The sequence below is a fragment of the Castanea sativa genome, chromosome 5, assembly GCF_040712315.1.
Source record: "Castanea sativa cultivar Marrone di Chiusa Pesio chromosome 5, ASM4071231v1".
Taxonomy (NCBI): Eukaryota; Viridiplantae; Streptophyta; class Magnoliopsida; order Fagales; family Fagaceae; genus Castanea; species Castanea sativa.
Window position 1 is genome coordinate 48974715 of NC_134017.1, and position 15500 is coordinate 48990214.

At 34.9% G+C, this 15500-nt stretch overlaps 1 protein-coding gene across 2 annotated transcripts; it reads left to right on the top strand.

Moving 5' to 3' along the window:
- The first annotated feature begins 6501 nt into the window (after positions 1 to 6501).
- Positions 6502 to 15231, top strand: LOC142636685 (protein HIGH CHLOROPHYLL FLUORESCENCE PHENOTYPE 173, chloroplastic). Of its 2 annotated transcripts, none has more exons than XM_075810965.1 (17): positions 6502 to 6700; positions 7309 to 7563; positions 7661 to 7822; positions 7996 to 8046; positions 8755 to 8889; positions 9070 to 9093; positions 9228 to 9339; positions 9886 to 10011; positions 10160 to 10209; positions 11080 to 11238; positions 11321 to 11416; positions 11501 to 11616; positions 11744 to 11867; positions 12653 to 12766; positions 12949 to 13029; positions 14510 to 14693; positions 14944 to 15231. In XM_075810965.1, the coding sequence occupies exons 1-16, from the start codon at positions 6638 to 6640 to the stop codon at positions 14654 to 14656; spliced, it is 1815 nt and encodes a 604-aa protein (XP_075667080.1). In that variant the 5' UTR covers positions 6502 to 6637; the 3' UTR covers positions 14657 to 14693; positions 14944 to 15231. The 2 variants fall into 2 exon arrangements, with proteins under 2 accessions (XP_075667080.1, XP_075667081.1); XM_075810966.1 differs by having other exon boundaries at positions 14894 to 15121.
- The last annotated feature ends 269 nt before the right edge of the window (positions 15232 to 15500 follow it).

Here is a 15500-nt window from a genome sequence, read left to right on the forward strand (position 1 = left end):
ATCGTCATCGATCCGTTTACTTCGACTTTTATCAAAGAAATTGCATTAAGAATTCCTCGAGATCTGCAATATAGCTCCAATAGTCCAACAAAAACAATTGGTGCCTTGAGGAACAAAATATCAAGGTCGACATTGTTGACTTATTATTACATGCTATGTTGCTAACACAACAGTAATGTAATTATAGAAATATTTGCCAACACGAACAATATGTAGAAAAATGAACCCCATCACAATAGTGATTTGAATTGGGCACACCACAGTGTCGGCAAATAATGTGTGTAAAATAATAAACAAGAAGTTTGCTGACCAGATTGCCTACAAAGACCACAAAAGGCCCTTGAATCATTCTCCCTTGTCAACAGCTCTGGTGTTTGCCTAACAACAAGAATTATCTGTTGCTGTGGCCGAAAGTGCTCTCCTTGTCTTGTTACACAACGGAGACAATGACACTACAATACATACGAGTAGACAATGTGTGTGAGACAAGCAATTTTCGTTGTGCATGACTTTAAGAACATGTTGAAAGCATGTTATTTTATCTTTGCCGAATGCAAATATGTGATAGTTGAGTAGGATGGGTGCCAACTTAAATCAATTTGAGCTTCCTCTCTTTGGGAATTCACGGACTCCAAAACACGCGGGTCTATGGCCCGTGACTGTAAGTCTGCAACCATGGCTTCCATTAACTATTTGCATGGTTTACCTTCGTATGAATTACCGAGTGTTGCCAATGCTATTAAGAAATAGTAAATTTAATTTTATAATTTAACATTCTCCCATCACATGTGGACATAAACCACTCTTATATGTCCACTCTTATTAAGTGAGGTTTAACATGTGAAAATTTATTAAATTAAAGGTAAGGTGGAGACAAAATTTGAATTTAAATTTTCCAACTCTAATAGTATGATAACTAACCAATTGTCTCAAAAACTTAATCATCTATATAATAATAAAATATAAAAATAGAAGTTTTGATGAATTTTTGTGTTCTTTAGAATTCATCTCCCTCTGACTCTTTTTTTCTTTTTTTGGATCCACTGTTCTAACTTCGGATGTCTCAAAATATTACCCATTTTGAAAATTCAATAAAAATATATTTTTTTTCATAATTAATTTTCTTATCTTACCCTATACTTAATTTGAAAAGTCAATACACCGACAATCTTGTGGCTTGTTGGCATTGTCTAATCTTCCTAGGTAGAGCCTATGTTCAAATCCCTTCATTTTACTCATTATAAGAAAAAGAAAAAAAAAATCAAAGGTCTTTTTCTTATTTACGTTAAATTAAAGAGGATAATTTTTTTGGCAAAAAAAAAAAGAGGATAATTTTAAAAACCGACCACTTTATTATTTCAAAGAGAATGACAGGTATGCTATAATTATTTTTCCTAATCTTAGATGGAGGATAATAGATTTTTTTTTCCTTTTTTTAAGTGAATAAGGAGTTGATATATATAGGTGTAAGGTGTTAATCCAAGCCCAACTCGAAACAAATATTATGGGGGAAGATAACTACGAAAAGTCTTACCATTTTCCATTTGATTGAAGACTTTTACAGTAAAATTTTGGGGTTTTTTTTTGTTGTTGGTGTTTGTGTCAATTATAAAAAAGGAAAAGCTAGATAAAATAATTTCATACTTTCTTTGTGAAACACCGTACATTTCCAGCATCAAATTCCGCTCGGCTACAAATAGATCAAGGTCATATGTTCATTTCAACTCAATTGGACAAACTTTCTCTAAAAAAAAAAAAAAACTCAATTGGACAAATGTTTTAGAGATGAGCGAGCCGAGTTGCAACACATTGGCCCAGAATTGCCTATTGGTTACTTGGTTTCAATGTAGCAACCATAGCGGCCCAAATTGGTTCAACTACGATTGGCCCGCATAGGCTACATGTGGACCTTCCATTGATAATAATCCAAAAGATGTAATCAGCTCAGGTGCCAATACAGTGCCAAATTGCCAATGACCAATTAAGAATAATAAAACCGCAGAAATCATAACCATAGCTTAAATTGAAAAAGTAGTAGACACATGCAACTCCACCGCACGTAGAATAGGAAGATGACCATGCAGCATATATGATTTCATGGTTTCAGTCACCTCTGAAGGTGGTGCCTTAAACTTAGTCCAAAATACTCAGTTTGTTGAAAACATGAAAGAAATCTCGAGTGAATATAGTGTCAATGAAATTCTAGATGTTAGTCATACACATGGTTAAATAATACCAAAAAAAGCATGACCTTATTGGCAATAATGTGATGAGCCGAAAAAAAAGAAGCAATATATGCATGTGAAAATCTGAGGGGAAAAATGATATTATGAAAAATTGAAGTATGATATATATGAGCTCAAAAACTTCAGACATTAGAGATGATGGTTAGGATAAAACTTGCCATCTTTTTCTTTTTTAACAACAACAATAATTAAGTTTTAATTCAAAAGATTTAGGTCAGCTATAGATCTTTAACAAATTAATTAGATTGTTTACGCTAATATATATATTTATTAAGATAGTAATTGGAGAGGCCAAAATTGTTGTTGTGTTTTGGACACTGAAAATGAGAATCAAACCAGGTTCTTACTAAGGATTTTGGGTCAAAAGAACCTATCTATATAGATTTTGGAGTCGCATATAGTTTGGTTGGACGAATGAGTTTGTCACCTCCTAGCCTAGAGTGGTAACGTTCTTATCTCAAAGTATATAAAAGAAGCTTCTCTGAAATGCTACAATGGCTTATTTGCCAAGTCACATGGTATTTAATAAACTCGATCGATCCACTGTCGAATATTAGCATTGAATGCTACGAGACAATGGAAGTTCCAACTCACCACATTAGGGAGACACACCCTGCCTCAACGTCTCTTCAGCCGACCTGAAGGGAGAAGAAGTTGTGTGGACAACTCCATCCTTATGGTAAATGCATCCACCAACCATTACCTATAATTAAATACCCCCTCAAAACTCTATTTTCGCTACATCTTTGGATCTTCTTGGGAGTGTCAGTACAATCTATTCAGAAGTATATGTAACGTTGGGCCGTTGTCCAAAGGCCTAGGGCCCAATGGACAATAAAAGAAAGGCTTAACATGAATAGTCATGTTAAGGAAACTCCTCCCGCCCACACTATCTCTCTCGAGGAAAGATAATTGTGCCGAGGAGAACTAGTCAGGGTGTTCGGCCGAGAAGATATAGGGCCTTGAGGAAGTCCCCCATCCAAGCACAAGCCTCAATGCGTGACACTAATTATGAGGAAATTGCCACATTGATGGTGTCAGGAAAACCCACGTCTTGATTATGAATATGATACGTTGGAATAATGAGCTAGACTCAAACTTCCATTATGATTTTAAAAGATGGTGTAACCTATGTAAAAGCGGAAGATTCTCATCATTACAAACTCATTGACTCCTTGAGTATCAATGGGGCAAGATCTTAAAGAAAAGTGGTTGGACATTGTCTGAGGGGAGATATTGATCTATGGGAGAGAGAGAAAGAGTCAGAGGGATTAAGGAATTAGAAAATCCTCCTCCATTGTTACATGCATATCTGGTAACAAGAAAACCACCTCCGGTAACCTAATAACTAGGTTTTTCGAGCTTTAAGTTAGTTCTATCATTCGTCTTACATGTCTTTTCCCTTTTGAAACTCCTGTTGTGAGTTATTCCCTCATTTTTACATACAAATTAGTTTTGGTGACTATGGGGAGTAAAAAGACCCTGATGGGGATGTGGGCCATTGGGCCATGCTAAGGAAGGCCGACCTGCTCTTGGGTTTAGAATTTGTTAGTACTACGGGTCGGCCTATACGCCGAGGATCCGAGGATCCAGCCGAGGGTGAATTTCCCTTCGGACGGACACCGGAGAACCCGGGACTTCATGGTAAAGGTTAGAGAATGACACGGTCAAGACCAATGGTTAAAGGGGGTGAACCCTTGAATGTCCTAGAAGCACCGATGTTAGAGGAATACCAAAGATAAAGGCTGCCACCTCCACATTAAAGACCCTGCACCTACCACCCTGGCCGCATTAATGGGGAAGTGACACCTGAACAGTGGAAGGGAAACTTTTGGTTACTATTCAAAGGCACTGAGAAAAGAAATATCTAGGCTAAGGGGGAGTTAGGGCAACACGTGTACAAAGTATCAAAAAGAGGGGTATTTAAGGAGCAACCTAGAACAGGAATAAGGGTTCCCCTTTTTTGGTAATCTAAAAGAAAAAGAAAAAAGAGAAAGAGATAATATAAGAACAGCTCTCGGCTTACGTCCGAGCAGGTTGATTTACAATATTCCTTGTTGTTTTCAAGTGTTTGCAATCTTTGGCTTGCCATTTAATCCTCAGAAACTTCTAACCTGGGTTTCAAGCCCACACTCTACAGATTCATATTGTTTAAGGCTCATTGGGCCTGAGCCCGTAACTGTTCTTGGGGCCAGGTGCAATTGTGCACTTACAGTGACTATCCGAACCAAGTGGATTCTATCATCCACAGTTTATTATCTTTTTGTTACATGCATAATATAGCATAACACTCAAAAGATCAATAACAAAAAATAGAAACAACATTTTTAAAATATTTTTGGAATTTCATTTTTTTTTTCTATCCATCAATGTAACAACTCTAGAGTGACAAAAATTAACCCCCAAAAATCACAAAATATGTTAAAATTGTTGAGTTGATAAAAGATAAAGTCATATAAGATGAAAACTAGTAACAATATCAATTCTATTGTTGTGAAAAATGTTTTTTGGTACGTAACGTTACTTTTGCCCTAAAATAGAAATAGTAAATGCTAGTGTACACTGCTTGTTGCACACAATCGTACACATACTTGGACTCAAATAATGACTTCATACACTTTCATTTTGCACTTAAATAATGACTTAAATTCAAGTCATTATTTTAGTGCAAAACGAAAATGTGTGTAAGTTATGTGCAATAATCAGTATAATCAAATAGAAATACACTATAGTTAAATTTTTTTTTTTTTATAACAAACTGAAACTTCATTAATTAGTAAAAGCCATAGAAACATCATGGAGAAGAGCTTGTTCAATAAAACAAGGACTCTCTTCAATCCAAGCACAATAATCAACAATGTCAAAAGCATGTTTAGCTAACAAATGAGCAGGAATATTTCCATTGTGACAGACATGAGAGAATTTCACACTCTTAAAATCATGAGCAGCTATTGTAATACCATAAACCAGAGGAGCCACTGAAGATGGTGCTGGGGTAGAATCACACAAAGCTTGTATCATAATAAGAGAGTCACCTTCCAAAACAAAATCTCGAATCCCAATCTCACTAGCAAAAGCAAGTCCAATTTCAAAAGCCTTAGCCTCAGTGTCAATCGCTCCTAAAGGAAGATTAAGCTTCTTACTGAGTCTAGCAATAAAATGACCTTTATTGTCTCTGATTACAACACCTACTCCAACTGATTTTTGGGCAAAAAACACAACACCATCTACATTTACCTTATAGTTTAAACCCGTAGGAGGCACCTAATTCTTCTTTGCTGCACTATTCTTCTTCACAAGTAGAGTACAAGCTAACCAATATTCATCTGAGTATTGGATGCACCACTGAAAAATTTGGTTTGCAAATTTCCTCGGCCCACCATGATGTGTTTCATTTCTGTTTGTCCATAAAGCCCATACAATATTAACAGCTAAGGCCACATCCTTATTTGACCATTTAGCCACCATTACAATATACCACAGAAAGTCCATAAAACTTTGAAAATTCATTGATGAAAGTAAGTGAGAAAATTGAGTAAAGCCCCAAGTTTCCCAAGCTTTAGGACATTCCATAGACACATTAAATAGAGACTCAATTCTACCGGGAAGCACCATAAATGCATTACCCCATAGAAAACAAAATCAAACCACACTGAGAAAGAAAAGGTAGAACTCTTAGATTAGATATGACCACTGAAGGCAAGAGAAAAACAAGGAAATTAACGCAATTTTTGTAAACAACCCATCTTTCCTTGGGGAGAAAAGAAACTTACTACTACAATGTGGAGAGAGTTGAGAGAAATCAACTTTAACCAATCGATAACTTTTTCACACTATAATCAATTGATCACTTCGTTCAACCCATATAAATTTATATAATACCTAAAAACTAAAATTTATTATTGTTATGCTTCTGTTGGAGCTACATCAATATAACATTTCGGTCTATTTTTATCTATTTCCATCAATTTTGGTCAATTTGCTCAATTTTAGTCTAGTTAAGTCCTTTCGATCTAATTTAGTTCACTTCAGTCCAGTTAAGTCCTTTCGATTTAATTTGATTCACTTCAGTCCAATTTGGTGCTTTCCATTCAATTTGGTCTACTTCTTTTTATTTTATAGATTTTTAATCACAGTTTAAAGAAATTATTTAAATATAGTGAATATCGCATTAATGCAAAACTAAGGACTAAATAAAGAGGAAAATGACACGTTGCCGCGCTTTCAGCCTCCGATTCCAGAACTAGAATCAAAAGCGACTGTTACTATTATTGTGTGTGGTCTATATTACTACACTTCAAATATCAACAACAACAACAAACATAGATCAGTCTCCAAACAACACCGCTAACTCTCTGTGTCTCACTCTGTGTCTGTGTTGAAAACACAATATGGATTGCTTGTCTATGCAGATATCACCGTCTCCTCTGTCTTCCTCTATTCCCAACCTTCAGGTAACCCCACACACCCATTATCTAAAAACCCAAAAAAAAAAAAAAATTTATTCTAGTGTAGTGCTTAAATATCTAGTTAATATCAGTACAAGATTCAAAGTTGTAGTCTTTGTTGTGTGAACTACTCGGTTACTGAAAGTTTTTTATATACCAATAGAGAAAAAACCAGAGCAAAAAAGTATATGAAAACGTAATTATTATATATAAAAAAAGGGCTTGCGTGTTAAGAACATAGTTTTTTCCATTTCTGTCTAATCGGATTCTGTCAGTATTAGTTAGAAAAAGTGAATTAAATGGTGGGTTTTAGAATTTGAAGGGTCTCTATGTGTAAATTGTATTATATGAGCCTGCAAAGTTAATGAATGTTTAGTAAAGTATGATAAAGTGTTTGATGTAAATGTGATCATCATGCAATGTTTAAAATATGGAAGGATAATGGGTGCAATTTTTTTGGCCAAGTTCCTCAGAATCACTGGAAAAGATTCAACATTTTTTTAATCACTAAACTAAAAGTTTACATCATGTATAGTTGGTGAACTTTTAGCATGTCATCATCCTCAAATTGATGATTATTTTAATTTGCATGGCTCGATCAATTGACACTGCAGGGATCTGCATCACATTTTGGTAGAAAATTTTCGAACAGATCTTTGAATCGTCAGTTGCTGTCCTCTCCATTTCCTAAACCGTTTCTTCAACTTGATGACAGACCACAGTCTTTTGTTTACCGACAAAGTTTAGCTTCTCTCTCGTCAAGAACTAAAAGAGGGCCAATCTCAGCAGAAGCTGGAAAGCAGAGTTGGGACTTTGGCAGATTTTTTAAAACTATATATTTTTTCAATGGACCCCCATCTCCTGCTAAGGTCAGACATGGTTTATAAGCGAATGTTATTCAAATCTGACACTGGAACCTTATTATGCCCTTTACTAACAATAATTCAATATTTGGGAATTGTGAAGTTCTTTGAATCTCTGATTGAGAAATTATTCAGTCCATCACCTAGTAAACCAGTAAACACCATGGATTCCTCTGGTATTGTCCTGGTAGCTGGAGCTACTGGTGGTGTGGGTAGAAGAGTGGTCGACATCTTACGGAAGAAGGGATTGCCAGTCCGAGTATTGGTATTTCTGCTTACCTTCCTGATTAATTTTAATGCATGCTTAGGTTCTGCAAGCCGGTTGTAATATTCAAGAAAAGTAAATTACAGTTTGCTCTTTAATATATTTTTGGCTTACAATAGCTGCCTATTTTCTTATTCCCCGTATATTGTTGTTGACATATGACAATTTTTCAGGTCAGAAATGAAGAGAAGGCAAGAAAGATGTTGGGCCCAGATATTGACTTGGTGAGCAAGCGACCCATTTAATGGAAATTGCTGCATTAACTTTTTATTCCTTACTGATTACATTAATGCTGTCATCAAAAAATGGCTTTAAGTTGTTTTGTTTGGGTGCGTTCCACACATTCAATCATATGATCTGAAGTTTAGTTGTCTGGCTATCATTTATTGACAATCAGGACCTCACACAATGGTTTCTCTGAAGGATATAAGTTTTATGTGCATCTATGGTGGGAACTGACTTCTTAGTAAAGTTATTAATGTCATTCCACTTTATTTTGTGTATCTTAAGTTATTAATCATCAGAAGCTTCTGAATTCGTGTCTGGTACCATTGTACCTTTTGATAAATTTGACTCAATGATACTTCTAACTGTTTTGGCAGAATTTCCCATTTTATAGTAGTCAATCAGAACACTGTGAAGAAGCCAGATGCTTCATAGGTATAATAGCTATAGTGAGTTATCAAACTGATTTTGAGTCTGTGGATTTTGTCTGGGACTTCAATTATTTTATTTGAAGTACCTGGTATATGATATAGTCACCACTATTTTGTGGTGGAAGATAATCAGATTCATTCATGCAGAACTTATGGCACACCAAGATATTTCTAGTATATGATTATGTATAATGAGCATTTTATAAGAAAAATTGATTCTGTTTTCATTCCTTACCTTGCATGCTTCCAACTGTGCCTTTCTCTGCAATATCTCAGATTGTTGGAGACGTCACTAAGGAGAGCACTTTGGTTCCTGAATATTTCAGAGGAGTGAGGAAAGTTATTAATGCTGTTTCTGTCATTGTTGGGCCAAAGGAAGGGGACACTCCTGATAGGGCAAAATATAGCCAAGTATGTGTTTGAAAATTGTTAAGATGGTGAAAAGTCATAGTTTCATGTATAGATGCAGTATATTTTGCAATTAGAATGTCAGCCCACTTTCCATCAATTTGTTTGGCTTCTTAAATATAATCTGTATGCTTGCTACCCCATATTTTCCTACTCTAACACTAAAAAAATGTTGTGGTACAGGGGATCAAGTTCTTTGAACCAGAGGTGGCGAACTGATGCCTATTCTCTTTTTTTTTTCTCCCCTCAAATTGAAATTTCAAATTATAGCTTCACTTTTTCCATTTAGCAAATCTGTGGTTTTTGATGACTATGGTGCCTTATTTGATTGATGAGAACAGATAAAAGGTGATTCACCTGAAAAGGTGGAATACATTGGGATGAAAAATTTAATCAATGCTATAAAAGGAAGTGTTGGACTTCGAAATGGAAAACTACTATTTGGATTTGAAGGTACACTATTTTCTAGATGAAAATTATATATATGGAACCATGCTGCTGCATTTGAGCAAGTCTTTTAGCATACAGATAAGAGCAAAATAAAACAAAAGCTTCAAAATAAATTGGAATGGACAAAAGGGGTGAGGGGTGGGGGCAATGCATAGCATTCAAGAAAGAAGCAAAATGAGAACAAATGTTCATAAATTATAGATGCCATAAAACATGAATGTTGAAATGCCATTTATAACATCATCTTTTGTGTATAGAATTTACAAATTTATTGTGTTCATATCTTATTCTACAAGTCATTTTCAGCAGATTGCTGGATTTGCCATTAGTTGTTAACAATTCAACCTAGAATTTTGATACTCTGCTACATTAGGGGAAAAATATGTTCACCATGGGTTGGCTGACCTTAAGTGACCAATTAGTATAGGCATTGGTGCCTTGCAATTTAGCCAAAATCCTAAATAGCATTTTTCATTTTGATTTGAAACATGAATATGATCTGTGACTGATTGTTTCTTCTTTTGTTTCCTCTTACTCCTGTTTTTGCAGATAATAATTCTAGAGAGCTTGCTTGGGGTGCTTTGGATGATGTTGTTATGGGAGGAGTTAGTGAAAGCACATTTCAAATTGACCGAAGAGGCAGTGAAATTGGTGGCCCAACTGGGGTTTTCAAAGGTTGTTCCTGTCAGACTGTTCCACCTTTATCTTTCCATTATCTAGTTTCTTGTATGCAATCCCATAAGAACTATGGTGATTAGCTTTAAACATCCAAATTCTTTGATTTTTTTATTTCTTTATATATTATTTGGTGCACCTCCTCCAGGTGTTGTTTCCACTGCAAACAATGGTGGCTTTACTAGTATCAGAACAAAGGTAAAATGCAATGATTTTTCTTGACTTCTTACTTCTGTGTGATATATGCCTTTCTAATCCTTGTTCTGGACTATTTCACTCAACATATGCTGACAAATGATCTTATTTAGAATCTTAATAAGCCTAAATCATGCTACTATATGAAGTGTTTGTAGCATTTGTCCAGATGATAAGACAGTGAAATTTCTTTAGTTTTTATGCCCCAAGTTCTTTAAGAAATGGAACAAAACGATTTCATTAAAAGGTTCTTCAACCAATTTGTTGTGTGACAACCTTTCTATCGATTGCTGACATGAACTTTTGACATTTCTTTGGACTACTTAGATAATATAGTGTTTCAGTTATCCATCTGGCATGGTTAGTAAATACAGTACTATAAGATAATATTGGTTAATTGCCACATCTCTACTTTGCGTATCAATATGTGAGGGCCATATTATTATTGATGAAAGTGCACCTCTTGCTAAACAAGGAATGAGGTTAACAATAAGCTTTCTTTTCCAAAAAAGTTATTAGTGAGCTGTCCTCTCTCTGTCAAAGGAGTTCTCTGGTATTTTCTTGCTGCCTGTGGCAACAATTTGTCATCTTCTCTCTCTCTCTCTCCTTTTTTTTTCCCTCTGTTACGAGTTGGAAAAAAAATATTAAGTTGCTCCATTTTTCATTGATAGTTAATCTCATTATTAAAAGTTACTTTTTTTGGGCAATAATTTTTTCCTCAAAAGTGTGGCTGTGCCTGACTTTCCTGCATTTTATACTAATTGATATTTTTCAATTCTTCTTATTCTCCTCTCTTTTCTTGGTGTGTGTTCTAGGCCTTTTTGGATGAGTTACTTTAATTTATGAGTTTACTTTTTCTTGTTTTTCTTTCAGAATTTTTCAGTTCCAGAGGATCTTTCTGCGTATGACGGTTTGGAGCTTCGCCTTAAAGGTGATGGTCGCAGGTATAAACTTATCGTTCGCACTAGCAGTGATTGGGACACTGTCGGTTATACAGCAGGCTTTGACACTGTAGCAGGCCAATGGCAGTCAGTGAGTGACATTTAACCCCTTAATCAAATGGCTGTGTCAATTAATCACAATTTTCAAGCTATGGTGCTCTTTTCCCATCCAGATACGCTTGCCATTTTCTTCTTTGAGGCCTATATTTCGAGCACGAACAGTATCAGATGCCCCACCTTTCGACCCTACAAATGTTATATCATTGCAGGCATGCTTCCAATAACACTATTGGCTATTTTCTGCTTCATGGTTTTCTACCTTGGTTCTTGATGATGTATCCAAATCACTGCAGCTCATGTTCAGCAAGTTTGAATATGATGGGAAATTGAATCCTACTTTTGTGGAAGGTGCATTTGAGCTTCCATTATCAAGCATCCGAACATACATAAAGGATCCTATATGTCCAAGGTTTAACAATTCTTTCCCTTTGGATCTTGTTTATTATTATTTTTATTATTATATGAATGCTTCAATAATTTGTCTGTTAGGCGGACTTTCTACTTTAGATTCTCTCTTTCTGTTGTGTACTTTGTAGGTTTGTACACGTTGGCTCGGCCGGAGTTACCCGCCCTGACAGGCCTGGACTTGATCTAAGCAAACAGCCACCTGCTGTTCGCTTGAACAAGGAATTGGGTTTTATTCTCACATTCAAGCTAAAGGTTTTTAATTAATATCTGCAATCTTTTTAGTTACAGATTATTTGTGTTGCAGCCTACTGTGTTAATACATTTTCAGAGAAAGCTATGCTGCTGCTAACAAATTGCAAGCAGACTCTTAAATTTGGACTATTTATTTGAAATACAAGAAATTACTATACATGGATTGATGAGTTGAGCCTTTTATGGTTTTACCCAATGCTTTATGAGTTGAGCCTTTTACAGTTTTACCCAATAACATGTCTTGTAATCATAAACATTAGTATAAGACGACCTAAAATAATTTTAGTAGAAGTAGTAAAAAAGTACATATTAATTAAGGTGCAGAGATTATGATTTTGGATAGGATATAATGGTGGAGAAGAAAACATGGGCTAATCTTGATTAGTCTATTAAGGATCCATAGCCAACCATAAACTTTTTGGACCAGTGCTTTGTTGTGATTATTGTTATTGTAGAATTCCTTGTTAGAGTAGATATTATGCAAACCAATATAAATATGACATATTGACTAGAGAAGGTCCACAGTAAATAAAAAGAAAATTACATCTAACCTACAACTATAATAACTCAAAACTTGGTACAAATATTGACCAATACAATTAAAATGGAAAAGAACTTTTACTACAATTGATTAGTTACAAAAATAATTGAGTTAGGAGTAAAGAGGAAAAGAGAAGATTTTCAATTTCAAATTGCTTGTTATTGATCGTCTTATGCTGGTACCTCAAGCCTATCCATCTACAAGTCTGCTCTTCATAGTCTGACACTGGCCAATTCTTCAATAGGGCGAGGATTTATTACGGGAAAGCAGAATACCATATGCAGTTGTTAGGCCATGTGCATTAACTGAGGAGCCTGCCGGAGCAGATCTCATTTTCGAGCAGGGAGACAATATAACGGTACAACATTTTTTCTTTAATCATATCTCAGTTTGTACTATTTAATGGTAATGTTCAAATACCCCGCTGGTCGGTTCTGTTAGCATTACCTTGCTCTTGAATTAAGTTTCTTGGGTTCTTGGTTAAGCCTTCAAGGCTAAAATTACTTTATGCGATGATTTTTTACTATATGATACATACAGGGTAAGATATCAAGGGAAGAGATTGCTCGTATATGTGTTGCTGCTTTGGAAAGCACATATGCTTGTGACAAGACATTTGAGGTAATACTCTTGCTCCCCTTATTTTTGTCATATAATTGTATTATATGCACTTCATTTCTCTTTTTATTAATATGCTTGGTTTGTGTCGTATGGGATAATAACTGATCGTAGCATTTGCATGTATCATATCTGATCGTAGCATTTGCATGTATCATATCGATAGAAGTGCAAGTTTTACTTCAAATGCTTGTAGTTTAATGTGCCACACAAAATCACCTTGTAATAATGTAAACTGAGTTTATGACTTACTTTTAACTTCTTTCATTTCTCATTTTCCCCCTCTTTTCCCCAATTAATTAAAGGAAAAATTTTATATACTTGCTATAATTAAGATCAGCTATGCTCTATGCCGTTGAATGTTGGGTTGTTAAGAAATAACATATTATAAAATGAGTGTAGTTAAACAAGAGTGTTGAGATGTATAAAGGGAAATACACAGAAAAATAGGATCCAAAATAAAGAAATCTGTTTAAAGATAGGGTGGCTCCTGTTGATGAAAAGATGAGAGAGATTTGCTCGAGATGGTTTGGTCTTGTTCAAAGGAGAGTGATTTTAATGCAATGGTAAGAAATTGATTCAAGTTGAGGGAACAAAAAAAATGATATAAAAAGACCAAAAATAACATGTAAGTAATAAAGAGTATGACTTTGGATAGAAAAGGAAAAAAAAAAAAAAGTATTTGTGGCTGACCTTGATTAATCAAAGATCCATAGCCAACCCCAAAAAATTTGCGACTAAAGCTTTGTTATTTGTTTGGAGTAAAAACTAGTTTTTAGTTTTTCTGTAAAGGACTGTGGATGGTTGTAGTGGTAACATTTTGTCTGAATATCATAGAAAATAAATATAACTTTGAGGGTATGCAATTTATAAATTATTATGCTTGCTTGTTCTTAAGCCACTTCAAAGATAGGGGTGAACTGCTCTGTCTATTTTATTACTACTTTAAGCAACATTTATAATCGTAGTCGCTGACTTTTTACATGGTCAGACTTCAGGCTCTAAGTTTCTGGTTATCCATCCTATATAATGCCACAGAACATGGTGCCGAAGTCTTTGCAAAATTGTAATTCAGGCTCAAAGGTTCTTGTTATCCATCCTATAATAATCTTCCTCTATGGCTTATAGTTTAGTCATTTGAAATTTTTTGGGGAAGATTAAGTACAATACTATTTTGAAATTGAGGAAACAGGACCGAAAAAGTTTAAAAATGAAATGCAGTTCCTTCTCTCAATTAGAAAAGCTGTAAATCCTTTTTCAATAACAGGATTACTTTAGCTTTGTCAGTACCAGTAAAAAGTACAAGTGCTGTCCGGTCTAACTTGTATGATTTACCATGGAACTTCTTGACTATAAATGTTTGGATGAGCTGAAAGCATGAAAGTGGGAGAATGCTTTTGTGATACTTATTTACTCTTGAGCTTAATCAAGTTTCATTTATTGTAGTTTTGGGCATCATCACTTTCTTCTTTGTCTTCTGCAGGTTAAAAGTGTGATTCCATTTAGTGAGCCTTTTACAGTGGACCCCGAAAACCCACCTCCAGAGAAGGACTATGACATTTACTTTAAAACTCTAAAGGATGGAATTACGGGGAAAGAAATTCTAGAACAAAGTCCTGTTCCAGTCTGATGCCAATTTAAGCTTGTCCAATTTTAAAAATAGCCACGTAAGTAATGTGGAGGTGGTCATATAATTATTTCATGTAAACCAGATTTAAGAAGAAAGTCTGAGACTGTGCACTTATATTTATTACCTATTTCACACACAGTTTATCATTTCCCAATGCATATTTTGATAAAACTGTGTTAAATTATGCACAATAATTCTTTGTTCTTGCTAATGTTATTAATCAGCTCAGTGAAGCAGACTGAGGAATTCTTTGACTGCTTCACATATACTCTTGTTGATCGATGCAGGTGTATTCATCCTTGGAAAGCACAGAGTAGAGGCTTCAAAAGAAACATACAAGCATGGAAGAAAGGAAATATAACATAATTCAGCTCTGCGTTCAAACAATGTCTCAGTATATATTTTTTATATGAGATAGTTGAAAATACCAATTCACATTTGAAGGGTTTACTTCATAACTGTACATTCTCATGTCATGTGTGTATGAATACTTATGCTAATTAAGAAGACAATTAAATGAAAGAGAACATATTTTCATTTATTCTTTTAATAGCAATATATCAAGACTTTTTCCATGTTATGTTCCTTTCTGGGCGTTTCAAGCTGCCCTGCAACTTTCTTGTTCCTTCTGTGCATTTTCACTATGGGAAGGCGAAAATAGCAAAATAGCACTTTTTTGCAAACTATGTTGCAATCTTTTACTGTTTTGAAAATATATAAAAATCTACCACTTTTTGGACACTCGAGTTTCATAAACTCGAGTTTAAAATAAGTAATAGATCTTTGCATATTTCTAAATCAGCGGTAAATTGCTAATTTTTTTGTTAAATAGTAGTAGTGGGCC

What these genes read in the sequence shown, in the direction of transcription:
- LOC142636685 (XM_075810965.1), top strand. Translation starts at nt 6,638, where the DNA reads ATGGATTGCTTGTCTATGCAGATATCACCGTCTCCTCTGTCTTCCTCT. An exon ending in ATAGGGCAAAATATAGCCAA is followed by an intron (nt 8,890 to 9,069) that starts GTATGTGTTTGA and finishes GTTGTGGTACAG; the next exon opens with GGGATCAAGTTCTTTGAACC. An exon ending in CAAATGTTATATCATTGCAG is followed by an intron (nt 11,417 to 11,500) that starts GCATGCTTCCAA and finishes AAATCACTGCAG; the next exon opens with CTCATGTTCAGCAAGTTTGA.